Source organism: Oculina patagonica, chromosome 3 (genome assembly GCF_052425735.1).
Source record: "Oculina patagonica isolate OP01 chromosome 3, crgOcupat, whole genome shotgun sequence".
In the NCBI taxonomy this organism is placed as follows: domain Eukaryota; kingdom Metazoa; phylum Cnidaria; class Anthozoa; order Scleractinia; family Oculinidae; genus Oculina; species Oculina patagonica.
In genome coordinates, this window is record NC_135760.1 from 24105819 (window position 1) to 24133753 (window position 27935).

The 27935-nt window shown below is 40.6% G+C and overlaps 2 protein-coding genes and 1 pseudogene across 3 annotated transcripts in view; 1 reads left to right on the plus strand and 2 right to left on the minus strand.

Moving 5' to 3' along the window:
• Positions 1 to 6142: 6142 nt before the first annotated feature.
• The window catches only part of LOC144647105 (uncharacterized), a 53058-nt gene continuing 31265 nt past the window's right edge, over positions 6143 to 27935 (minus strand). The window contains exons 24-32 of the mRNA XM_078506860.1: positions 20515 to 20565; positions 13142 to 13266; positions 12591 to 12673; positions 12224 to 12296; positions 11672 to 11842; positions 10073 to 10225; positions 7849 to 7966; positions 7426 to 7493; positions 6143 to 7323 (exon numbers count right to left, since the gene is read on the minus strand). Coding sequence (XP_078362986.1) covers positions 7162 to 7323; positions 7426 to 7493; positions 7849 to 7966; positions 10073 to 10225; positions 11672 to 11842; positions 12224 to 12296; positions 12591 to 12673; positions 13142 to 13266; positions 20515 to 20565 — 1004 coding nt within the window. The 3' untranslated portion in view covers positions 6143 to 7161. The remainder of the gene's footprint in view (positions 7324 to 7425; positions 7494 to 7848; positions 7967 to 10072; positions 10226 to 11671; positions 11843 to 12223; positions 12297 to 12590; positions 12674 to 13141; positions 13267 to 20514; positions 20566 to 27935) is intronic.
• LOC144647115 (uncharacterized) lies at positions 13400 to 16315 on the minus strand. The gene is made up of 2 exons (XM_078506871.1): positions 13963 to 16315; positions 13400 to 13809 (listed from the first exon to the last, which is right to left on the minus strand). The coding sequence occupies exon 1, from the start codon at positions 16313 to 16315 to the stop codon at positions 14414 to 14416; it is 1902 nt and encodes a 633-aa protein (XP_078362997.1). The 3' UTR covers positions 13400 to 13809; positions 13963 to 14413.
• On the plus strand, positions 21880 to 25879 carry LOC144647124 (uncharacterized; annotated as a pseudogene). Its single transcript, XR_013569531.1, has 2 exons — positions 21880 to 22212; positions 23703 to 25879. The product of XR_013569531.1 is annotated as an uncharacterized LOC144647124 (transcript).

Consider the following 27935-nt stretch of genomic DNA (forward strand, 5'->3'; position numbering starts at 1 on the left):
TATTAATTCATGATTGCTAGGTTTCCTTCCTTGAATTGTAAGCTGCGCGCTAGTCTTTTATGCGGGAGCTGTTATTGGTTAAACGTAAATATGAACAAAATCAATTGAAAATTCAGGACACGTAAAAACAATAACAAGCTCTGATGGACAAGCGCTAAAAATAGGCAATAGCCAGTATGTTCTTCTGTTTCTTGGAACTAGAGAACAATACATAATTCAACATTGTCAGCTTTTGAACCCAGTTGTTATGCAAATCTTGCCAAGTTATTGACACTGTCAATCACATGGTCACATGGTCACGCCCATCCGAGCGAGTCTTGTGATCACCCTTGCTCGTTACAAAACAACAAGAAAACGACAACCATGCATAAAAAGGTAAAATACGCGTTTTAAAATACCCAACTCGTTGTCAGTTTAAATACAAAGACGTTAAGATCACTACAAACTTTATCGTCTTGACCTTCCATGTATTTGTTGCAAGGGAAACAAATAAACGGAACTAAACAAAAAGTATTTCTGTGGATTACAAGATTAAATCTTTGAATGAAATCCTAATGTGTGACCACTCAAATGAAAGCTACCGAGCAGGACGTTCATGTGGTACTGTTTGTTATGCTGTACAATGCGGTTCTAATTTTTACCTTTCTAGATTTTCCAAAGCGTTTTATTAAAGTTTAGCAGAAATGGCACTCATACTTATGTGGTTGTGGTTTTAATCTGCAAAGTCTTCAGTATAGTATAATAAAATATTCAGAATTTGCTTTACGCCGTAGCACAGCACAACGACAGTTTGATAACAAAGCAGAGCCATTTTTCCCCTTTGTGATAAGTTCGTTATTTCTCAACACATAAATGCCTGGCTTTGTATCAACATTCTAATGAGATCTTCAATGCTAGTCACGTCTGGGAATAAATGTTATGCGCTTCATGCGAAAGAATACATTAAAATTCGGAGCATGAATCAACACTTTAAAATTTTAAGAGGAATCGCCCATCTTTCTCAAGTTCCTGTTTTTCCAATAATCATCTGCCCAAGATAAAACAATAGTCGCTACGATGTTTTCATGCAGAGTGAAGTGGAGTACTTTCGTTTCAGTAATGGCGGTCGTCACAAGACACTTGAAGCGTGACGTCAGAGGTCAGCTGTTTATCATGGCCGATATTGTAAGTCACTGTTTTGGGATAAATGAAGTTTACTCAAATTTAGGCGTGATAAAAACAAAATTTTTACGGTTAAGACTGAGGGAAAAAACGACATAATTAAAAAATTTAGAATAACTGAGAAAAAAAAACTGTCTGCAGCTCCTTAAAAATTTTCAATATGGGTGCCTTAGGGCCGTTTACCGTGATGGGGGGGGGGGGGGCAGGGGGGTCTGAACCTCCCGCCTCCCGTACCTTGCTATTGGAGACTTGTTTTCTTGCTTATTAATTCATGATTGCTAGGTTTCCTTCCTTGAATTGTAAGCTGCGCGCTAGTCTTTTATGCGGGAGCTGTTATTGGTTAAACGTAAATATGAACAAAATCAATTGAAAATTCAGGACACGTAAAAACAATAACAAGCTCTGATGGACAAGCGCTAAAAATAGGCAATAGCCAGTATGTTCTTCTGTTTCTTGGAACTAGAGAACAATACATAATTCAACATTGTCAGCTTTTGAACCCAGTTGTTATGCAAATCTTGCCAAGTTATTGACACTGTCAATCACATGGTCACATGGTCACGCCCATCCGAGCGAGTCTTGTGATCACCCTTGCTCGTTACAAAACAACAAGAAAACGACAACCATGCATAAAAAGGTAAAATACGCGTTTTAAAATACCCAACTCGTTGTCAGTTTAAATACAAAGACGTTAAGATCACTACAAACTTTATCGTCTTGACCTTCCATGTATTTGTTGCAAGGGAAACAAATAAACGGAACTAAACAAAAAGTATTTCTGTGGATTACAAGATTAAATCTTTGAATGAAATCCTAATGTGTGACCACTCAAATGAAAGCTACCGAGCAGGACGTTCATGTGGTACTGTTTGTTATGCTGTACAATGCGGTTCTAATTTTTACCTTTCTAGATTTTCCAAAGCGTTTTATTAAAGTTTAGCAGAAATGGCACTCATACTTATGTGGTTGTGGTTTTAATCTGCAAAGTCTTCAGTATAGTATAATAAAATATTCAGAATTTGCTTTACGCCGTAGCACAGCACAACGACAGTTTGATAACAAAGCAGAGCCATTTTTCCCTTTGTGATAAGTTCGTTATTTCTCAACACATAAATGCCTGGCTTTGTATCAACATTCTAATGAGATCTTCAATGCTAGTCACGTCTGGGAATAAATGTTATGCGCTTCATGCGAAAGAATACATTAAAATTCGGAGCATGAATCAACACTTTAAAATTTTAAGAGGAATCGCCCATCTTTCTCAAGTTCCTGTTTTTCCAATAATCATCTGCCCAAGATAAAACAATAGTCGCTACGATGTTTTCATGCAGAGTGAAGTGGAGTACTTTCGTTTCAGTAATGGCGGTCGTCACAAGACACTTGAAGCGTGACGTCAGAGGTCAGCTGTTTATCATGGCCGATATTGTAAGTCACTGTTTTGGGATAAATGAAGTTTACTCAAATTTAGGCGTGATAAAAACAAAATTTTTACGGTTAAGACTGAGGGAAAAAACGACTTAATTAAAAAATTTAGAATAACTGAGAAAAAAAACTGTCTGCAGCTCCTTAAAAATTTTCAATATGGGTGCCTTAGGGCCGTTTACCGTGATGGGGGGGGGGGGGGGACAGGGGGGTCTGAACCTCCCGCCTCCCGTACCTTGCTATTGGAGACTTGTTTTCTTGCTTATTAATTCATGATTGCTAGGTTTCCTTCCTTGAATTGTAAGCTGCGCGCTAGTCTTTTATGCGGGAGCTGTTATTGGTTAAACGTAAATATGAACAAAATCAATTGAAAATTCAGGACACGTAAAAACAATAACAAGCTCTGATGGACAAGCGCTAAAAATAGGCAAGAGCCATAATTTTTGGTCGAGTCCCAGTATTGTTTTGAACAACTCCATTTAGTTTTGCAAAGTTTGAAAACAAAACACTTAACCTTTGTCCTTCCTACCGCGGCTACGTGATTCAGCCCTAATCAAAAACACTGGTCTCAACTCAAGCGGAGCGAACGCAAATTATTCCATTTGCAAACAGCACAGCAACAATTAATGTCAAAAGTGTATTTTCGCTTCTGCACTTAATTCATGTACTACACTCTTCGTTTTGATTTTCCCCGCAATATACTTTCTGTGAGAAGGGTAATGATGTTCAAATGTGAAAGCAAGCAGCTTATGTGATTTCCCGGCGTATCCAATCGAACGTTCGGTAATCGAACTCAATCGAACACCAATCGTTCGATTGGGTTCGGTAATCGAACATAATCGAACTCACAGTAAAATTTGGTCAATCGAACAAAATCGAACGTTCTATTACTGAACAGTCGACAATCGAACAAAATCGAACGTTCGATCACCGAACAGTCGACGATCGTACTCAATCGAACGTTCGATTACCGAACTCCTGTTTGTTTATATCGGGGTTTATATTGCGGACATTTTGTAATCCCTTATTAGTCCCGTGTGATTTACTTATCAAAAGACGGATTCCAAACAAAATCGAAGCAGATTTAGTTCGATTGTGTTCGATTGGTTCGAGAATCGAACTCACAGCAAAATAGATGTTCGATTTTGTTCGATTACCGAACCTAATCGAACGATTGGTGTTCGATTGGGTTCGATTGATTTTTGGTTCGATTTTGTTCGATTGGATACGCCGGGTGATTTGCATTAAAACGGTCGGTATAAAACGCAGACCATGCAGACTGCAGACTGCAGACCGTGCAGACGGTGCAAACCGTGCAGACTGAGTAATTTTTTTTTCTTCTTTTTTTACATTGTGTTTCACAAAACTTTTCACGAACGGTTTCCGAAGTTTGTTTGAAATTTGCGAAGTTCGCTACGAACTTTAGGGGGAATTTCATTAAGTAGTTGTCAATCAAATTACGAACTTCGAAACGAAATTGTGACTTTCACGTGCAGCGAAATTGTGACTTTCACGTGCAGCGAAATTGTGACTTTCACGTGCAGCGAAGTGCACGTGCAGCGAGGAGTTCGCAAGTTGAGAAGAAGTTTGTCCAGTTTGTTTAATTTGGTGAAATGAATCCGTTCCCAGTACAGCAAAAAGGCTAAAAAACAATCCCAAGTCCAGTAAGGCAGGACATCAACGGACTAAAAAGCAAGGCTGCCCTGAAAATGGTTTGTGAATGTTACAACTGAGTTTTCCCAATGTCACCCGACAACCGACTAAAAATAGATTACAAGTTCTGCCGTGTGCAGTTTCGAAGAGAAAAATTTCAACAGATAAACCGATTTACATATAAAAAAAACTGTTTGTGTGTGCCGTAAAAATCTTCTAAAGAGAAAAAAACGTTTTCCTTCTTGAATACACATCAGTTTGGAAAATCTGCGAAAACCAGAACTTTTCAATTCCGTGTTGTTATACTTCTGTGTTTACACAACACGCAAATCACGCCATCTGTCTGTTCGTGATAAACTCTGTTCCTCTGAAATAATTTGTATTTGCAAAAAAATAAGCTTTGGTTAAAATTTTTTTACTAATAAACAACACTTGCTTTGGAACAATTGAAATGTGTATTTATTTACGAATTACTTATATTTTATTATTAAGGACAGTGTAAAAAATTTTGGGGGATTTTTCAAGAAAACCCTGTATTGCCAAAGCATAACTACCAACCGAAGCATTTGTTTACGTTATAAGATTGAACTAGAAACCTGAACTAAACAACTTCTCAACTGAACTTCTCAACTTGCGAACTCCTCAACCTTTTAACTTCGCTGCACGTGAAATTCACAATTTCGTTTCGAAGTTCGTAATTTGATGGACAATTACTTAATGAAATTCCCCCTAAAGTTCGTAGCGAACTTCGCGAATTTCAAACAAACTCCGGAAACCGTTCGTGAAAAGTTTTGTGAAACACAATGTAAAAAAAAGAAGAAAAAAAATTACTCAGTCTGCACGGTCTGCAACGTCTGCACGGTCTGCACGGTCTGCAGTCTGCAGTCTGCAGTCTGCATGGTCTGCGTTTTATACCGACCGGCATTAAAAGGGCTTCTGAAACTTCAATTTTAATGACTTAAATTATTAAAATAGTATTTATGTTTGAAGTTTATGACAAGATGGTTTTGCATGTAGTCAAGAATGGCGGAATATAAAGTAAATACCATGATAGTCGATGTATTTTGCCAAATACATAACGCAACTTTTAAATAAACACTGTTTAGTTGTACCAAAATGAAAGTGTCCGGAAAATTCGGAGCATTCTCTCAACTTTTTCAAAATCATGTGCGATGTTATCGATATATTTTACAGTGTTTTGGTAAATAATTTTTTTAGTTTCACGTTAAATTTTTCGATTCTCGCGATTCCAGGCAGTATCTTTAGACTCCCGGTGAAAATTTCCTGTTCTCTTGAAACGGAACCTATTGGTGTTGTCACCCACTCCCCCTTCCTGTCTCCCAATTAGTTACAGTACGAAGATTCGACCTCGAGCTTTGTCGACAGTGGGCAATATTCGAAATACGTCTGCAGCAGAAAAGCACGTTTTTAAAACATTTGCATCCTGATTTCTTGAACCATCAAATTCTCGAACTTCCCGATAACTTGAGCCAAAAGTCGTTTCCTTTGGATTTGCTTTGATAAGTTTAACTCTACAATCAAATTCCACTGATTATCGAGAGGCCCGTATCAGTTCTGTTATTTTCAGATCTTATGAAAATACTCAGAAAACGACGGCTTTGTAATACTAATGACAACAGCGTCATAAACGGGCAAAGTACATCAAAAATCAAGCGCAGTGCACAGAACTTTGCGGTTTGATTAGCATAGGTCTAGCTAGCCTGCGTAGCAGGCGCTGTAGTTTCGAGCGCGCGTATGGAAAACGCGAAAGGCGCGAGGGGGCCACTTTTCCTCGCGCGGCCTCCTCGCGATCACACTCTTAAACGCGCTAAAAAACGTGCACAGACGCCTGCTACGCAGGCTAAGGTCTAGCATAGTGTTTTAGATGAATGACCAAAGTGTAATATCAACAATAAGAGAGTCAGAAAGCCTTTATTTACAGAGGGTGCTGCTTCAGTTATATAATTAAAACTGTTATCAACAGAAGTATGTATATACTAATGACTTTTTCCCAATACATTTTTCTTAAAATAGGCCCTGAAGAAATAATATACTTACACCATATCTGAACAATATAAAATTAAAAGCATAAAAATACTAAGATCTGAGCTTAATTACATTTGTAAGAGTGAAAGATAAATACATTAAATAAGATAGTACTTTATTTTTGCGAGTGTGACACAGCAAAGAAAGTTTACAACTTCATTGCCCTCAAAAATAAATAACATTGGTTTATAAAAAAAACTATGACGTTGCCATTATTATAAATATAAGACAAACTACATGTACTCGAGCTCGCTTAAACATTTCAACCGTTGTAAAATGAACTACACCTTGTTATTTTCTTCTCTACCGTTTTCTATTTTTGTGTCTAAAGCTCACGATAATTTACGAGTGATTTTGCAAAATGCGAAATACTTTTGACACATAACTATTTTAAGGAAAAGCAGGATTGGTGAAGACTAGCAGACTGAGTTTGATTGAGCGGGGGCTAGGGGGGAGGAAGCCACAATCTGAATTTTGCTACACCGTAACAATTGAAACGAAATAAAATGCAAATTTCACTCTCTCTCTCTCTCAAGTTTTATAGCCAAGGAAGGCATTCGCGCCAAAAAAAAGCGAAAGCGAATATGACATCAGAGTTTCCACGCAAACTCGTCGATCAGCACAGTTACTTTTTACAATGTGTTAACTTCTTGACAAATGCCCCATCCTTAGAACCGATAAAAGCAAATGGCCGAATGCTTGTAGCTTGGAAAGATGGGCAGGGTGAAACTGATCGAGAGTTTAGCCAGGGCTTGATGGAGATTTACACAGAAAAAATTTTCTGCCGTTATATAGGTTGTCGCGTTAAGACTTCCGTGATACTTTGTACGTGAAAGAAGATTAAAATTGAAGAATGTCTCTGGAATAAAAACAGTTTGTTCATATTCGTTTAGGCAGCGTGCTTGATTTCCGGCCTGACACATCAATCTCCACAGACTTCAACGCGCGGTGTATCTCGGGACATGCCAAATGAACATTATGGGCAGCGGCATCCATTAAAGGCTGCAGCATTTCGTTAATCTCTTGTAAAACGACCGGTGTCTAAAAAACAGACAGAGTACGCCAGTCAGGAGGTGAACGTAATATCTGAAGCAAAACTGTGAATTGAATTGAAAACGTGCGTGCTCATATAAATATTCTTACTTTTGACGAAATATGTAAACTTAAGCTGCGAGAGACCGGATCTGTTGAGGTCACCTGACGCAGTTTGTCTGCAAAATAAAACGGAACGAGTATAATAGGGTTGACTGGACGTTTCTTCTGACGCTACTGCTGTAAACAACATGGGATTTCTTGGTTGCAAGAGGTTGCAGTTACACTCTGACTGACCGGCTAGCCGGCTAGCTGATGGACGGATATTGAACGACTGACGACTGATTGACCGACTGACTGAAGGACGGACGGAATGAATGACTGCCTGACTGCCTGTTCTTCAACTCTCCAGTTGAAGTATGAACTGGTTCAACAGCACTTATGAACTTCAACTGAAGAATGAAAATGATATCGGATATGTCGAAACGTCGATTAACGTTATTTTTTTTCTTATAAAGAAAAGTGCGTACGTACCTCGAAAACGTGGCAAAAGTCCAAATGGGGTTATAGCCGTCCCGCGGGATAACACCCGCTCCAGTTTATCACCGTACGCGGTTACCATGGTACTCAAAGCTGCTACATCAAGAAGGGACTGTAATAAAACCAGAAAAACACTCCAATAGTAAAAACACAAATGGTAGTAGTATATATATATCTATTTAGACATTTTAGTGTGTAGTATCGCTGTTTATTATATAGCCGCGAGTGTTTTACTGGAAAATAGACCACTCGTAAAATTTATACGAAACTGCATCCGGGACTGTAGTGGCGTATTTTCCATATCCTCACTAGTGAGGATATCGATGACGTCATTTCCCGCCTTTGCACGGTTGTTTGTCAGTGCAAAGCTGCCAACGCCGGTTGGAAATGGCGAGCTATCCGGCGATTCAAAAAGTTCACTGAAGTCAAAATAAAAGCTTTTACCGAGAAGCAGAAAAGTGCTAACGGGAAGAAGAAAACTTCATATGACTTGAAATTATTTAAAAGAGCTTCTTGCTTGTGGAAAGTCAGACGAAGGGAGGGAAATCAAGAAATTCCAGCTGCCGAACTACAAGACTTCGCGATCAGAAATCAGTAGAAAAGCGGTAAGTTTGAGCAGAAACAGATCAGTTCAAAACAGCGAATTATTTATTGTCAGTGACATTGATGAAAGCTAATAAACAGACTGTTTTTACATTTATACCATGTCATAGAAAATACAGCCAATCAGAATACAGGAAAGCCGTTGTATATTCGACGGTATTCAACCCAACCTTCCCATAGTGCGCTACGACTGTATTCTCGACGAAATTTAGTAAGCGTATTTTCTGTGGCATGGTATAAAATAGTTACACAACACTTTCTCGTGGTATAATATGGAATATTCCACTTGTCACTTGTATTTTCTTGGTATACACACTCGCCTAAAGGCTCGTGTGTATACCGAGAAAATACAAGTGACTCGTGGGATATTCCATAGTATACCACTCGAAAGCGTTGCATAACTAGTATTTACGTTATACATCTTCTGAAAGCTTCAGTTCGCGAAATTTTGCCTTTCCGTTTCGCAATTTGCTCAATCAGGTTATATTTAGCCGTCGCTCGCGTTTAAGCTTTTGATTAATAAAAATGTTTTAACTTTTACTTCATGCATGATTTTTGTCTATATAATAAAAAGAAAATTACACGGTGGCTTGAAGATATGAATTTTATTTTCTCCTGGTAAAAGCAATATTTTACTCATTCGCTGCGTTCATTCGTAAAATATTGCTTTACCACTCGAAAATAAAATTCATATCTTCGCGCCGCCGTGTAATATCCTCTATATATTTTTACGAGTCAAAATACTAATAACGAGCAAAAATGTACAGCGATATTACACACTGAAATGTCTAATAAGAGATTTATTATCCAACGTTTTGTTTTCGCGCGGTTGGGGGGAATGAGACGAGTACAAATATCGTGAGATATTTGTACTCTACAAGACAGAGTTGGATAACAATTGGTTATAATATAACCTGTTCCAGGCGTTCAATTAGTTTGAAAGCAGCTCGAAGTACGGATGTAAAAAAAGGGTTTGGTTTCGCACTCGCTGTTTTACGCGCTGCACCCAACTAACCGAACGCCTGAAACAGGCTACGAATAATACTGAGACTGATATTTCAAAATGCACAAAATATTCTGGACATTCTGAAACATCACGAAGAGGTATTATTCCCAATTATCACCACAATTCATGCCATATGTGTTTATAAAACAAGGCAAACTTGATATCCTTCTGTGAGTAGCTAACTTTTAAAGATCTAGCTGAATCGCAAGTGCCTTTCGTCTTCTTTTTCTGTTTTTCAGGTATGCACACCAAACACCTTTTTTTTCATGCTCGTTTTCTGTGAGCTTTGATGCTGACCAGCTGGCTATTTACAAAGCATGGAGGAGTTGAAGCCGGAAAAACGAAAACGACTATTTTGTGCAAGAATCCTCAGCTAATAAAATCGGATTTACAAAGCATTGTATGTAGGTACTTTTTCGGGTAATAAAGTTGTTGTTGTTGTTGTTGTTGTTGTTGTTGTTGTTGTACATCCTTTATGGAATGAACGACAAATAACTCCCAATTTTTGGTTTACCCAGTACTTCTTTCGTACTTTTCAAGTTTAATCAATTAGTTTAGAAACATTATTGTACTTTACAATCAGTTCACGCGTTAAAAAATTTACCATACCGTTCTCTGGTCATCGTCCAACACCGGTCTAAATGTTTTGCTGAGTTCTTCATTAACCAAACTCTGCAAGGTCTTGTTCAAAGTGCACAGATACTCCAGCTCAGAAGCGACACTGTGTAGCATTCGCCACGCCTCTACTAGGTAGGACTTGTGCTGTAAAAGCAACCAACCTCGAGATCAATAACGAACACAGTGCAGTAGTGTTTCTAGTTTTGAACTTTCCCATACATTTGCCTGTATGCCTAAGTCAATAAGCGTGGGAACATTTACAGAAAAGAGAAAGGAAAAAAAATCTTAAACTACTACCTATGGTCTTAATTCTATTTGATACCTTGAGCCTAAATTATGGAATTGTCTCCGTCGAGGATAAAATTAGAACTTCATATAATTTAAGGACTTTTAGGAACTTTTAAGCAAAACTTTATTATAATCCTATTTGTCAAATATTAGCATATGACTTGTGTTTTTAATGCTATTTTAGCTAACTCGGTCTAACTAACACCTTGTCTGCTATGTTGTAGGACCATCATAAACTGGAACAATTTACCACCGGAGATTTTAAACACCGGTAACCCTGGAATCGACAGAGCGCTTCAAGTCGGCAGTGCTTGCCCACCTACGTGCTAAAACATCGTTTTATTTTTCGCCCTACATACTCTTCTGCACTTAAATATTTCACTTCTGTAACATTTTTTACTTTAATTGCACTTGCGAACTGTCCTAGGGCTTTCCACAAGTTGCTCGAGTTTTCCCCAAAAGTTGCCCGTAATTTCTCAAAAAGTTGCTCCAAAAATCCAAAAAAGTTGCTTCTGATTAATTAAAGTTGCTCGAAAGTTGCTCCAAAAAATAAAAAACGCTGCTTCTAATCAAGAGAATTTCTCAGTTTTATGCAATTTTACAGCAAAAGAAGTATCTAAATAACACATTAAGGGGAATTTTGTTAAATAAAAAGGATTTCTTAAACTGAGAAAAATCGTAAAGATTGCGATGACGACATGTTTGCTGACGAGTTTTGTAATGTTTTAATACGGAATGATCCGAAAGTTGAAACGTCTTCAGATGTTCCTCGAAAATCCTCGGCAAACTTCGTAAATCCTCGGAAACGTTCGGATAATCTTCGGAGATCTTCCGTCAGAAATTGCTCAAAATCATAGTTAATAGAGGGAAATGGTTAGGAATCCCGACAAAGTTCTTTGTTGTATGTTTTTGTTCGCTATTTTGGGGGTTGATCCTGCACAAAACCTGACAAAATACAATAGGTGGTTACGTGTGTTCATGTAACTAACTAATAAAAACATTGCGATTACGTAATTCATGCATAGTGTATGAGCGCAAAACAAAAGATGTGCAGGGTCGTGGACCTTCCAACATAAATTTTGGCCTCTTTGTTTGCTCCTTTGATGTTTGCCGGGCTTCCTAACCATTTCCCTATATTAACTATGCTCAAAATGCAACATGTTGCTCGATAGGAAAAAAGTTGCTCGAAATATGAAAAGTTGCAAAAAGTTGCCGAGCAACTTGTGGAAAGCCCAAAACTGTCCTGGAGAGGATTCTGCAAGTTACGTATGTAGATGTAACCATCAAGCCACCAAAATTCACCTGACTCATGAGCGACTTGACCATCAGCCATCTGTAAACAGATATCAAGTCATCTTCTTCTTTAGCACGTTCTATGTAGTGATCCACGTGCACTAAACTAAGCACCAGGTTCTCTCCTTTACAAGGGTCTGTGTGGTCCTGGGGTCCACAACACCGCGTGAACATTAATGCCTGCAGAAACAAACAGGGATGGTTTTGAGATCTGAGAACTCAGCAAAGCACTTTTACTAGAAAGAGAAATCGCGCCTTTCAAGTTGAAAAGTAGTTCCTTGTGCACGCTGGAAATTTCTAGGTTTTTAAGCAGACCCGAAAACTGGGGGCTCGATGGATAGGGAATTGCACTTTCAGGTGCCTTCGAGGTCAGAGATTGAAAAAAACAACCAAAACCAGTTTTCTCTTCAATAGATTAATCTCCTCAAGGAATGAATAACTGACAAGCTAAGCGGATAATTCCACTAACATTTCTTGAAAACGTTCTGATTATCTTTTGGTAGCGAATATTGGAGTTCATAGAACACTACTGTTGATTCTTACATTCTACCTACGACTTACCGCCTCCTGCTTGGAAAAAACAATTCGATATAATGCCATAGGATCATTGCTGGCGTTGTAAAACCGCTCATAGCTAAAAATAACAAATGACAAGGACATTATTATATCAGCACACGAAATACAAGTTTGAAACGAGCCAAACAAACGCAGCACGTTGAGAATCCCACTTCCCGCCCTCTCTTCTCCCGCCCCTGTAGAGTTCCCGCCCCTTTTCTCCCAGGTTCCTGACCCCCTGTCCCCCCAATTAGCATGTGCTAAGGCGGCCTCCTCAGTCGGGTTCGGGCGATGCGAAAAGATCACGAGCCAAGGGGAAAAACTAGAAAAAGCATTCAATTCACAGGCAAGAAAAAAGACAGGCTCGACTCACCCACGTTCCTGTCCTGTGTGTAGAAAATGAAGGCAGAAGGATTTCTTTACCATGACAAGTCGCCAGTCGAGTGCCATGTAAACCTGCAAACAAACGCTCTTTGTTAAGTCATTGTAAATTTCTATATGACCTTGGAGAGCTGAGAAATTAAGGATATTTTCCACTGGAACGTGTCATATCTTCTCTATTGGCTTTCATATTTCAAATTCACGGGAGGCGCAGTGGCCTAATGGTTAGTTCACTGGACTCCAGAACAAGCAGCCTGGGTTCGAGCTTTGGTTGGGATCACTGCATTGTGTCCTTGGGCAAGACTCCTTTTTTCAAAGGGCCTTTAATCCCTTAGGAGTATAAAAGGGGCTTCAGCAAATATAATGCTGGGGGGTAACCCTGCGACGGACTTGCATGCCATCCACGGGGGAGTAGAAAACTCCTTATCGCTTAATTCTTTATTACCCGGGATCATCTTTGGTAGTATGGGACATTTCAGCGCTATGCAGACAAAGAGGACAAAAACGTTAAAGAGTCATCATTTTGTAATCATAGACACATACCCGCAAATAAAGAGGCTGTTTAGATGCCACGGTGGAGATCAGTTGTGTCATGAAAGCTTTCTTCCGTTGAGGTGGGACAATATCACGAAGACTGCGCCTCAGAGATTCACCGCCAAGAAAAAGCCCTGATAAAGAACAGTGCATAAAATCAGTACCACTGATAGTGATGAGGGAGGGGAGGACGGGGTCGGAAGTGGAGGGGGGGGGGGTCAACGGGTTTAAAAACCATAACACCATTTTCAAACCTTAAACAGATCAAAAACAATACACTTTGGGGTAGCACAAAACTATATGTGAATTTCACGGCCAGTCCAGTCCGTATCAGAGTTTCTTAGCTAACGTACATCTCTAAGCCATGCGTGTCTACGCAGCCCTACATTTCGTCCTACGTTTCGCTTCGAAATTCTCTGAAAATTCGTAACTTTCTTCGCGAACTTCGCGAACTAACTAACCGCTCCCAATCTAATTACAAAGTCAAAAATACTCGTTCCCAAAATCAAAAAATGTCACGTGCATGCAAAACACGGAATTATTCAGAGTTACGTTGCCAATCGCGCCCACGTGCATTTAAGCACGAAAGACACGACAGCGGCCCCACAAACGTCAAAGTTTAAGCGTTTGTTAATCCTCGTAAGTGTCTTTCATTCCTGTCCATCTAATAGGCACAGCTTCACGATTGGACGAAGCAACTCCTTGCTTGAAGTCTTCACCTTAGCGGATCGCACCTTTGAATCTCTTCCCTCAAAGACCTCAGTTACACGACCCACAGTCCACTTGTTGCGAGGGACATTCTCTTCCAAAACGAGCACCAGGTCGCCCACTCTAACCTTCCTTTGGTCTCTTAACCACTTTCCTCTTTCAGTCAGACTCGGTAGATATTCATTAATCCACCTCTTCCAGAAGACGTCGGCTAGGTATTGGACCTTTCTCCACTGTTTCCTGCCCAAATGGTCTTCCTTGACGAAAAGCCCTGGTGGCAACCCAGACACCTTCCTTTGCAGCAAGAAGTGATTGGGGGGTTAATGCTTCCAAATCGGCAGGGTCATCTGATGCTGCTACGATTGGACGATTATTCATAATGGACTCCACTTCAGTTAGCAGTGTTCGCAACGCAAATTCACCGAGCAATCTATCTCCTGCGACAGCCTTCAGATGCTTTTTGGTAGTCTGCACTAGTCGCTCCCAGACCCCGGACATGTGAGGTGCTGCTGGGGGATGAAGGGTCCACTTGACTTCTCTTTGTTGCAATTCTTGGCAAATTTTTGCGTGGTTTCACCTATCGATGGCTTCGTTGAGTTTGCGCTCCGCGCCAACAAAGTTAGTGCCTCTATCTGATCTAATTTCCTTGGGAGGACCCCTTCGGCTAATGAACTGTCGCAAGGCCATGATGAAATCGTCAGTTTCCAGTGAGGGCACAAGTTCGAGGAAGACAGCTCGCGTGGACAGACAAGTGAAAATGCATCCCCAGCGCTTTGCTAAACCGCGGCCCCACTTAACCATTAGTGGACCGAAAAAGTCGACACCAGAGAACGTGAAGGGCGGATTGTATGGTTCTAATCTCTCTCTAGGAAGGGGAGCCATCATCTGCTTCATAGGCCTCTCTTTAAATCTGCGACACTTCACACAATTTCTAATGGTGCTCTTTGCTAAACCTCTGCCTCCGAGAATCCAGAACATTTTCCTTGTTTGAGCCAGGGTCTGCTCCTTGCCGGCATGGGCTAAACTTTCGTGGCAATGACGGACGATCAGCTGACTGATGTGATGGTTCCTTGGAAGTATTACGGGATGTCTTTCGTTATACGACAGCACTACTGCCTCCTCTAAGCGACCTCCGACACGAAGAATTCCTTCCGTCAGTACTGGTTTCAACTTTACAAGTTTGGACGACGTCTTTACTTCCCTGCCGGCCTTGAGGTCTCTCAGTTCTTCTGCAAAGCTTTCAGCCTGAACCAACCGCATGAGAAACAGTGTTGCCTCTTCTAACTCTTCCGTGGTTAGTGTTCGTGTCGTTGGGGAGACTTCCCGGGACCTTAGCCAGTAGCAGAATCGCACTAGCCAAGCAACGTAACGTTGCAACTTAAACCAAGAGCTGTAGTGCGATATCATCTCGTAAACGGTCGGTTTGCTCGCGCATCGAGCATCTGAGTGAACTATAACGTGAGGGTTTACAGTCCTGATTGAATGAATTTGTGCTTCATTTCGAACTTCAGGATCGTCATGTGGAACTTCGCCAATCTCAGTTTTGGGCCAGTTGTTCTCCGATTGCCACAAGTACTCTGGTCGTTTCCACCAGCGATGCTGACTTGATAACCTTTTAGGCTTTAAGCCACGCGAGGCGTCGTCGGCTGGGTTCAACCTTCCAGGACAGTGTCTCCATTGGTCCGGCCTGGTAACCTCACGAATTTCAGCAATTCTGTTAGCTACGTAGGTGTTGAAACGCTTTGTTTCATTCTTGATGTACTGCAAGGTAGTTTGAGAATCGGTCCAGAATACGACTCTGTCAATCTTGTAGGTTAACTCATCCCTGCAAACTTGATAAATCTTGGCAGATAACGTTGCAGCTTGTAACTCGAGCCTTGGGATTGAAATAGCTCTCACTGGCATCGTCTTTGATTTACCAACCAGAAACGAGCACTGAATGGACCCATCTTCATAAACGAACCGCAGATAGGAGCACATGCCGTAACCCTCGTCTGACGCGTCTGAGTACTGGTGGAGAGAGATTTCCTTTACTTCTCCTTGTAGCTGGAGATAACATCTTGGTATTTGAACTTGCGATAAAGCTGATAATTCAGACTTCCAACGTTCCCAGTGGGCCAGCTCAAATTCTGGGACAGGATCGTCCCAATCCAACTGCAGTTTCCACAGCCGCTGCATAATCTTCTTTGCTTCTAGCACCACTGGACAAACGAAACCCACAGGATCGTAAAGGGAACTAATAGTCGACAGGATACCTCGTTTCGTAGCTGGTTTGTCTGGCTTTAAGACTTTAAACTGGAAAACATCTGTTTCGATATTCCACAGGACTCCCAACGCTCTCTCGATCGGCAGCTGATCCAAATCCAGGTTGGGGGTTGGCTGTGCTCGTTTATCTTCAGGTATGTTGGCTAACACCTCACGAGAATTACTTGTCCATTTAGTCAGACGAAATCCGCCCCTCTCGAGAAGAGACATCTATTCGTGCGCCAGTGAAATTGCCTTACTGGTCGTCTCCACAGCCTTCAGCAAATCGTCAACGTAGAAATCTTCTTGGACTGCCCTAACGGCTTCTTCACTAAAGTCGTTCTTGTTATCTTCAGCGGTTCTTTTCAGGCAAAAGTTTACACAGCTCGGAGAATCTTTAGCGCCAAAGATGTGACGGACCATCTGGTACTCCCCAGGAGGTCTATTTAGATCGCCTTCCTCCCACCACAAGAAACGGAGAGCGCCAGCGTCTTCAGCAGGTACTTTCACCTGAAGAAACATGGATTGTATGTCTGCAACAAGAGCGATGCGTTCCTGTCTGAATCTCAGCAACACACCAAACAGACTGTTCGTTAAATCAGGCCCTCGATTCAACTGGCTGTTGAGGGAGACTCCATCATGATTTGCTGCTGCATCGAATACTACTCGAATTTTCCCCGGTTTTTGCGGGTGAAAGACACCGTGGTGCGGTAGATACCACGTCCTGGGACTTCGAGCCTCCGCCTCCACCTCGGTCAGCTTTCTAGCATAGCCTTTTACCAAAAGGTCGTCCATAAAGTCCCGGTATTTGCATAGCAACTGCTCCTCTCTGCACAACTTTCTTTTCAGAGAGCGAAGTCTAGCTTCGGCGGTCATTTTGTTGTTTGGCAACCACGGATTTTCGTACTTCCAGAGCATTCCGACCTCATAACGGCCGTCTACTAGGCGAACAGAACTGTTCAGCTTGTGTAAAGATTCTCGATCTTCGACTGACATCCCCTTCTTACTGCTACTAATGCATTCAATGTTCTCAAATCCAAGAAACTGATTCATCTGTTGGTCCAACATCTGGCTACCATACTTTAGAAAGTTCACGTTTACTTTGTCAGATGTTATTCCAATGCTGCTGTTAAGCGGTCCCAGAATGGACCACCCCAAAAGGGTCCGGACAGCATACGGTTCTCCGGCTCTTCCAACGCGAACTTCTTCGTGTATCTGAACTTCAGGGACGTTTGCTCCTATAAGCAAGGTAACTTCTTCCTCGTCAATCTCTGGCATTGCTATCCCATTTAGGTGTTCCCATTTCGACAAGTCCTGCGGTCTGGACGAGCTCACATTGAGATTCTCAACAACCTTGACGTCGTGAATCTGAATTCGGTGGCCTTCTGAATCTTCTATTGGTAAGACTACTAGGTCCACTTTGCCTACACGCACAGTTGTCTCGCCAGTCAAGGTACACACCGCCAACGACTCGAAACTCTTTATTCTCAAACTTAGCTGGTCAGCGGTAGGTTTGGCAATAAACGAATCCTCGCTTCCCGTGTCGAGCAACGCCCATGTGTTCACCGTTTGCCCATTCTCCCCCTCCAGTCTCACAGGTACCACTTGCAGGGCAACTTTATGCGACTTAAAGGCTGTCTGGCTGCATGCTTTGTAAGATGCAGACTTAGCAAAGTTCACCACGCTGACCGTTGCGATGCCGCTGGCAGCTTGGTCAAAGGTGGGGACACTGGATGTACCACTTTCAGCTGTCATTATGTTCGCAGACACTTTAACTTGATCATGGTTTTGACTAGGAGAACCTGAGGTTCTACCATCGCCCGTCATTACGCTGGCAGATACTTGTTCCTGGCTTTGGCAAGGGGAATCAACACAATCCGACGCAGCGTTGTGTAAGAGGACATGATGTTTCTGTGAGCACAGGTTACACTTCGATTTGAAAACACATTGAGTAACCAAATGTCCTTTCCTCAGGCAATTCAAACAAAGCCCTCTTCCTCGAACGAAAATCTTTCTTTGTCTCAGAGTTAGTTTCTTAAATTTACCGCAATCCTCCAAGTAGTGGGATTCCTGGCAGTTCATACATTTTGCTGATCGGCCTGTATTGCGTGGATCCTTCTGTTGAGGTGAACCAGATGTGAGCTGCGTTGCTAGCGTTGTCACTTTACCTTCGGCTCCAGGCGCAGACGATCCACCATACTCCCTTTTAGGCTGAGCAAGAGGGCGGACATTGGGATCCTTAGTCGAACTTGAGATCTTTTCAGGGGGTATTGGTTTTGGGGCAAAGACGCGCGGCTAAGGCTCAGGCATATCCTTTCTTTGATAGAGATGCTGCCTTCCCTTCTCCACCTCAAGCTCAGCGAGTGGATCATCGATGCTCGACGTTTCTGAATCCAATTGCTCATAAAATCGGGTTTTTACTCGGGCAAACTCGGCCTCGTCTTCAGCGTCAGCTATTTCATTCTCCAACTGTAACATTTGCTGTTCCAATCTTCTCTCTTTTGCTCTCCTTAATTGCGCCAATCTCACTTCGGCCATTACGCTTTCAATTGCAGCGTTTTCACGTAACCTTGAACTTGAACTACGACTTGAACGCCTGGATTTCCGAGAACCGCCCGAAACAGAACTCCGTGCATCTTCCGCACGATTAGAACGGTCTTTAGTAACAACTGTTTCCGTTCCTCCATTCGTAAAGTTAGTACGAGTCATGAATTGTTCGATCAGAAAACTGTATCTTTCGTAAGCTCGAGCTCGATCATCAAAACGATCGCTTTCATCCGCCTTTTCTCTCTCACCAGGCAAATGCTTCATAAGTTGCTCGTGTACAAAACAATACTTTGACCATTGATCCTTCAATCGACGACTAAGCTCCATTACTTCGCCAGCATGGCGATAATCCTTGAGCACTTCGTCCAGACGGCTACAAATCTTCGTCATCTCACCGTGATGACCAGCTTTCGATCTTTTCCAAGCCGTAATTCTTTCTGGGGGCTCCATTTGTTCCCGCATATGATCATCTTCGGCCAAAATGTGCGACTCCATTTCGCAGAAATTAAATATTCATCGGTAGAATCTCGACGAATCCACAGAATTTCGAAGAATGTGAATTTCACGGCCAGTCCAGTCCGTATCAGAGTTTCTTAGCTAACGTACATCTCTAAGCCATGCGTGTCTACGCAGCCCTACATTTCGTCCTACGTTTCGCTTCGAAATTCTCTGAAAATTCGTAACTTTCTTCGCGAACTTCGCGAACTAACTAACCGCTCCCAATCTAATTACAAAGTCAAAAATACTCGTTCCCAAAAGCAAAAAATGTCACGTGCATGCAAAACACGGAATTATTCAGAGTTACGTTGCCAATCGCGCCCACGTGCATTTAAGCACGAAGGACACGACACTATAACACAAATGTATTTACATCTTTCATTTTATAAAATTACCAAACGTGTTAAAAGCTTTTTCGGCAAATCAGATCTCGTTAATTAATCTCCCAAGTCTTTCAAAAGGCAATTAGTGATATGCACTTTATTTGAAAGAAATAAGGGTATTCTTTTGTATTTTGATGAATTCTTTCCGATTGTCCGCAAAATACCTAGACAACCATAAATACGTGCTATCAATTAGTGACCAGCTTTTGTCGATAAACGAGTTTATTTGTACGGAAAGATCAGTCTATGTTTGCCCATGCTCTGGAGATTTAACATCGACTTTCATTCGCTGAAGGCATAGTGTACCTTTTCAGCTGCATCTGCACTTGACAAAATTGGTAAGAGATGTTCAAGTTTTATTTTTATTCCGATATGCTGCCAGTTCAAAAATTAATTCTACAACTTGTAAACAGGCCACGGGCCAAAAATATATTTTAAGATCTGATGTGGGTTAACTTTCAGAATTCCGGCGTATTAGAGGATTAGCAAAAACAAGCGCAATCGGTTAAAGAAGTGTTAAAAAACCCAATGTAGCTGTCATAATTTATCATCTGCCAATCCAACCTGCCATTTTCCTTCACGATCAATGGTCAAAGTCCGCACAATTTTCCACAGGTTTCCATTGGAAACCTGTGGAAAGAGGAAAACTTTGTAGGTGTCTTAGGAGTGCTTCAGAAGCTCACGACCCTTTTGTAAAACAGCATACCCGATAACTAATGAAACAAGAACGGAATTTCATATTTCTTGCACGGGAACACTTTTCACCGGTGAAACTTAAATCTACACCAGCGAGAAATAAAATTGGCCAGAGAGTTTTTGAAAACCCACCAGGGGCCAGGGAGGTCTTAATTCCACAAGGAGGGCAAAAGAACCAACCAGGTCTGTTACAGAGGGGTGTCCCCCCGGGGACTTATAGTCTCCTAAACAGTTGCTATTGGGCGGGTTATCATACATTGCTTTTGGTGATGCCAAAATACCACGGAAGAGTACAAAAGAACTTACCAACAAAGAGAGTATCCTCTTTTTCACTGAAATCTATAAGGTTCTCGTAAACTGAAAAAAAAATATAAATTTGTAAGCAATATCAGTAGGTAGCATTGGGAAAATTTTACTTTAAAGTTCATAGACTACAATCATTCCCTCTTTACTCTTTGTCCGTCGTGCGTTAAGCAAAAACAAAAGCGCGAAAGGAAAAGTGCCCACGCAAAATCTAGGAGACGAAACAGACTAAAGATGTGCAGTTCACGTCACGCAACGGTTAACTGAAAAATCATTCTACCTCAATAACATATGAGCGTTAAAATATCGTCCCGCGTAGGGGTGGAGGGGGGAGGTTAAACGGAAGCTTAGGTGACTTAGGTGGGGTGGGTAGTGCTGCTGAAGCCTTTAAGCTCTGACCCTGTTTAATGGAAGTAATGGAAATAAAATCAGTTCATGTCTGTTTTATTAATTTAAACGAATACAAATATTAATAGTAATATATTTGCAAGGCCATTTCAGACTTGGCATTCTTGTGAAAGCAATCGTCGTTGTTAAGGAGGTAAAAGTGTTGCCTTTTAGCCCCTGGCTAAAAAAAAGCAGAAGTCGCATGCAATTTCAGCACAATCAATAACCAAACCCGAAGCGCCATCAACAAACAATACACAGGCCGGAATTTCAGTATATTCCAAACGATTAATTGTTTTCAATCAGCGTCGAAATTTTTGTTCGTAAAGTACAGTAAAGACCCGCGAGTAAGAACCTAACATTTAAGAACCTGTTAGGCTAAAATTTGCAAATTAGACCCCTTTTTATAAGAACCTATTTAGCCTAAAATTTGGAAACAGGTTCTCATTTTTTCTAAAATTAATTAAAAATGTTAACTTTTAGAAAAATATGCTATACAAGGCATTACGTGACTGTACATGTATATAATGTTATGTTCTGAATGATTAGTGCTTCATTTTTGCATAAATACTTATGTGGTATGCAAATTTTATAAGAACTAGGCCGAACATGACTAAAACTTCTATTAGAAAAAACAATGTAAATTTTTCTGCAGAAAATGAGAACCTGTAAGAACCTAAATAGCCTAAATCTGTGTTAACTAGCATTTATGTAAGAACCTGTTTAGGCTCATCTGGAAAAATTAAGGTTCTTACTCGCGGGTTTTTCCTGTATTTGCGATTGTATTATTGGCGATAATTTATTTTTTTCCTAAATTGTCGAGATAAATTTAACATTTCAAAATTACACTTGCATATATAACGGACTTGATGCAGAACGTTTTAATTACAATAATTGTCTAGCAACCTGTCTTAAACGCTGTAAAAAAGATAGATTTAATTTTTATCAGTTTTTTTTTAATACGTTGTTAAATTGCGAGGAAATGCCATTGCTCATGAGCAGGTTTTTTATGTGTCAGTTATTTAATGCCATGTATTGACACCCAAGAGATTTGAGAGGCGAGTTGCGAACAATAATTAATCGGTGTCACAAAATGAAAAATTAGCACTTACGACTGACAGTTTAGCTATTAATAAATATTCAATACGAAGTAACATTTTCAACGCTTCGCTCGCCGTTTTATTTTACGCCTTGCTCCACTTGGGAGCCTATTCGCAGGCTACAATTTCAAAGAAAACAATCTTCGAGTGCATTCAAGTACCTCAAAATCGAGACAAGGGAATCATCTCAGTCCGTACTCAACCAACATCCAAGGTAGGACATGTACTTAGTACAAAGAGCAGGTCGGAGTTTCGCGTGAGTTTTGAAAGAGCCGTTAAAATTAATTTAATTTTTTAACAAATATAAAAAAATGACATGCCTAACTTTAGTGCACAAAAGCAGGAGTTTCTCGGGCTTTTTATAAAGGAAGTTAAAACTGTTTTAATTATTGACCGATAAAAATATTTCTCGACTGACAAAATAAGTTCAGCTGGTCAAAAATTCTCGATCGTTAAAAGTATTTTTCCACCGATTTCTCGGCCTCGACGGACCATTACTTTTGGACTGCTGCCCGCTGTGAAGCATTCATCGACTTTTTTTTCAAAGCTGGGTTTTTAACTCGCTCGGCTGGAATAACATCCTGCGGTGGGCTTATTTGTCCTATTTGCTTACACTTTGCTATTCTAATTGTTGAAAAGATGATTTTTCAACAATGACACGAGCATGGGACAGAGAAAAATTCTGAGTCCCCGACGGGAATCGAACCCATGGTCGGCCATGGCCTCTCAGAATACCGGTTGGGCGCTCTAACCAACTGAGCTACGAGAGACTCGTGGTGAGCTGGGCCGTTTACTAGGTTGATATGTGACACGCGTCCTATACGTTATTTGGTTGCCCGGGGGGGGGGGGGTACTCCCTATAATGGCCTATACGGGGAGGCTCCGCCCGAAAGGGGTACCTTTTTCAGGCTTAGGTATATAAAATACTACCTTCTTACATAGCACCGGTCAGAGGGACACAAGTTAGCTCTATCCTACACGCGAACTGATCTCATTCCTATATAGTAGAACGAATGCTTTTTAAACGAGCCTCTAAGTGCTCGTGAAATCCGATTTCCAACCTAGCATATTTAAAAAAAAACATACTTTTCTTCGTTTCTTCGTATTATCTTCCTTCCTCCTCGATGCGAGTTTGTAGCCACAAAACAAGTCAAGAATGAGACGCCATATTGGATTTACCGAGAAATTTCCGAGAGCCAGCCGAGTCGGAAAGTCATCTTCAGTACTTCTCGGCTGTCCCTCTGAGCGGTCCTATTTAGGCAACCTCGTTCCCAGGGCTTTTCCCAAATTACCAAGAGAAAAGCCCTGGGAACGAGGTTGCTATTTAGGCACCAACCCCCCCCCCCCCCCCCCAGGGTTGGTTGCCAGATTACAGCAGCAATATACCCGCTTTTGCTGGAATGAATAGAATATCTATTTAATGCAAATCCTCATTATGTAAGTTGTTTTCTTTGAACTATGATTTTATCGAAGTTATGACGTCTTGATCAGCCAAAGCCATAACGAATAAGGATCTGTCACCTTGTGCCATTTGTGGCGAAATACCAGTGGATAGGTCAAGCAACGAAAGCATTTATCTCCTTTTCGGAGGTGTAGAGCGTCAATGGCTCAGGCTACAAGTACCTGCTGAGCCCGGGGTCATATGACATTTCAAGCTTAGCCAGAACAGCATCAAACTAGAAAAAATCTTTCTTTTTCTTTCAGGATCATTAAATAGACTCAGAAATCATTCGAATGGCGACGCAACAATTTTAAAGTTCGCAAGATAAATGACGGTCTGTCGGATTCTACCAAAGTTGTGAAAATAATACATCCGACAATCTTTTGAGGATTAATGTGCAGTGAAAGATATGAAAGATTAACACTGAAACAACACAAAACTGAACGGAATTCCGTTCAGAAAGGAAATTGATGACGTTTGTAGTCAGCACTGAGGAAAAACAAACGGAGAGTATATTTTTCAGTGAGTATAATAACTACAGTGGTAAACCAACATGAATCATTAAGAGGCTATCGCGCGCCGTTTATCTCATACACCTGCTGATCGCCCACGGGGATAAACGTTTATTCAGAATCTACACGACACAAATAATCCGGCCTCCTCTTTGTTTTGCAAATGATGAGGCATCACATAAGTCGTTGTATGGCTGTTTCTGTTTCACATCGAATACAAAATGGTGGTCTTCTTCGATTATTTTGCACTCGAAAGTATTTCAGGCTCCTGTTTCTGTTTACCTTTATTGTGTACATCGTTTTGATCGCGTCTGTTATCAGAAAAGATGAATCTTTAATGCGTGGGTTTTATGAAAACAACATGGGCGAACTTAAGTTTCGACAAGAGCAGTCGCTGAAAAGTACTCTGGCTAATATCAAAGGAAAAAGCAAGCTTAACAAAACCACATCGAGCACGGAAAGCCATCAGAACGCCAACTTGGAAACGTACAAAACGGTGTCTTAGCTGGTGTAATAAAGCAAATACAGATGGTCACTATTTTCTAAGCGCTGTTTTACTTGTACGAATTTACTCTAGTGATCTGGCTAAGCTCAGCACAAGAGAGATGATGCAGTGGCTTTATTACTTGAAGTACGCTGGCTTTGAGCACGTCTACGTGTACGACGCTTATGTCTTCAAGAATGAATCGCAAAAGAGTGCTCTTGATTTCCTCATAAAGGAGGACTTCGTTACATATGTTGACTGGAGTCATAACGCGTACCCTTACTCGGTAACTGGGACTCAGGAAAGCGCGTATCAACATTGCTTGGAAAACTGGGGCAATCAATCTAAATGGCAAGCAAGCATTGATATCGACGAATATCCATTTTGTCCTCAAGATACCAAACCTAATTTTATGCAACGTTTTATCGCTAATTTTTCGATACAACGACCCGATGTCTCGCAGATTACGATGCAGAATTTCCTATTTCTCGGCAAGCCACTAAGCGATAAGCAACATCCGTTACTTATCGACCGACTTAAGCGGAGAACACCCAAACCTTCAAACGCTTTAGTAAAACCCATCTACAAGCCATCGCATGTAACAAAATCAGGCGTTCATCACCACGACTTAGGAAAAGGCATTTCAGTGGACGCTGATAAAAATACGATCAGGCTAAATCATTACTGGGGAGCCAGACTTCAAAACTGGGGTGAGGACACGCCAGAAATTTTGGCCAAGACCATAGAAGACAATTCAATGCAAGAAATAATAGAAAACCTGCTAAGCTGCGATCGCGTTTGCTTGCCAAATGAATCCATAATAAATACGTTTCGCTGGAATTGAGCGCTTTCGCTTTTTCGAGTTTTTAAAATGGTTTCTTTTTACATTATAGAGTGATACTTTAAAGACATTCAACTATCATATTTACGCAAATTAAGTGCTCGTTTTGTACTTTTTTGTTTCTTTGTTTTAGACAAAACAAAAATATTTAAACCTCCGTTTTAAGATATCGGTAAAGCGCATAAATTATTCAAAGGTTATTAACTGTTGAAAACGAATTCAAGAAGATAATCCATATGTAGTAATTTTTAAAAACATCATTAAAACACAAACAATATGTCACAAATTATGAAGTATTAATGAGCTGCAACTTGTAAGATTTGCGTCAAAAGTGACAGTTTTACCGTACGTTGTAAGTCGCATTGCATTCACAAACAATCGCTGCGCTAAGTGTGGGGAATGAAATTGGGTAGGTAAATCACACATGTCATTCGTTTTGTATCTGTAATTCACTAAGAAGATAAAAATACAGTATAAACCCACGTAAAAAAAAAACCTTAGATTTTTCCAACTTAGCCTTAATAAGTTCTTATAGAAATGGTATTAAGTGGGATTTTAGACTACCTAGGTTCTGACTACCGAGGTTACCGAATTGTAGATTTCAGTTTGGAGCGCATTAATTACGAACTGGTTTGTTGGAGCTAATAAAAGCGTTTTCGTGGCAAGAAAGTCCAAAAGAAAGAAAACAGCAGGTTTTTTTCTAATTATCCTTGCTTAAGATCAGCATTGTTTACCCTCGAGGTGCACACTGCTTCACCACCGTTAACTGCCGTCTGCCGTCCAGAATTTGTTACAATTGTTATTGTCGCCCGACGATAAAGGGACTATGTCACGGATTTTAACAGACTTTTGAACAGCCAAAATTTACATTTGTGTCGTAGGAAACTTGAAAATAATGGTCCATTTTCATTAACAATTGCTATTAGAGAGCACCAAAACTATTTAAAAGCGTGTTTGGCTGCGGATGGCTCGGATAAAAATGGATTGCAATTTAAGTTGTTTCCACGCGCCTTCAAAACAATCGATATTTATAGCCGAAGTTTGATTTGTAAGAAAAGGTTATATCTTCAGTTAAATGTTCAAAGATAATGTTTTTCATGGGTTAAGTTGACTACCACTTATTTCAGAACAGTTTATATCAAAAATCTGCGAAATCCCCGTGACATAGTTCCTTTAAATGTACATAGCATATAATAGTATTCACACTCGTTTGGAGACTTCCGGCTTAGCAGTCCTACCAACCTCTGTATTCGCCATACGAAATTAATCTCATCCAAGCTTCGCAAATTAAAAACAATAACGAAGCGCGCGAGGTTTAAATAAATTCCCTTTTTTTTTTTTTTTTTTCCTGCCCATTGTACAATCAACTCTCTCTAAGACGGACACCGTCGGGACTGTCCCCAACTGCCCGTCTTAGAGAGGTGTCCGCCTTATAGAGAGTCGAAGTAACGCGACACCAGAAATCTTGAGATGATAAAGCGAAACGGCTATGCACAACGAATACACGTTTGTTTTTAGTCGCTTACTTTAGCAAAACCTATAAAGTGGAACAAAAATAATATCAGAAATTCGACTCGTTTGTTCACTACAAATGGTAATACTGTAAGTAGAAAACTACCTCTTTGGTGCCCATACACTTTCGCAGAGAAGTAATACGCTATAGCCGTTTTTTGGTAAGTTTGGTATTCTTAATGCGCTGACTTACTATGCTATATGTTGATACCAAGTTTGGAAGTATTATTCACTAAAAAAATAACTTTTTGTACGTGTCTGTTAGCGGTTTTTAAGTGTCCGTTGTCCGTCTTACAGAGAATTTTGTTACAGTTAAATGACTGAAAAACGGCAGGGACCATCACCAGGTGTCCGTCTTATAGAGGTGTCCTTTAAGAGAGGGTTGACTGTAAAGCAAATGAGTGCTGTATTGCATAAAAAAGCAAGTTGGCAGTTGTTTATGTGCACTGCACAGAAGTACAAAGTTTCCGCTCCAAGACACAGATTGTTCATTTGGTCCAAAACATCTGAATAGTGAATGCCACACCCATGGTAATAACTATACTAGGACATTTGGAAGCTTAATGAGGCTTCATCACGGTATATACTGTAATGTTTGGTACAAAGTTACTTTCAAACCGTAGGTAACACCAAAGTTAAAGTTAACTAAGGTAAAAAAACACACTAAAGAGAAAATAGTTAAACAAAAAGGCACACTTGAAAAATTAGGCTAACTTTTCCAAGATGCTCCACCCGTGTCATGACTAATTTAACCTCAGATTTTTTTGAGTCACGGACGGTCAGACAAAGATTCTCGTCTTTAAAGCGAATTATAGGCTTTTTGTCAGAACATTTTAGATAAAATGCGAAAACGAGTTTTCCAGCTCACTGTTGTCAACTTCAGTTATCGATCTTCACTTGGAATTACCTTATTATAGGAAATTAACGCTTCGTGAAATTAACGCGAATTTCAAAAATTCGCGTTTATTTAAGGTCGCGCATGACCCTTGCTCATTAATAAATTCATTAGCCAAATTTCTTGTTGGAGTGCTATCTTGTAAAGCTTTAATTCACTACATTTTGAATATCGATTCCTCTAAAATTTAATAAGGATACTCAGGGATGATGGAATTACATCAAGATTGTCCTTTTACTGAGAGATGACCGT

Coding starts and splice junctions, on each gene's coding strand:
- LOC144647115 (XM_078506871.1), bottom strand. CDS start 16,315: ATGTCTCTTCTCGAGAGGGGCGGATTTCGTCTGACTAAATGGACAAGT.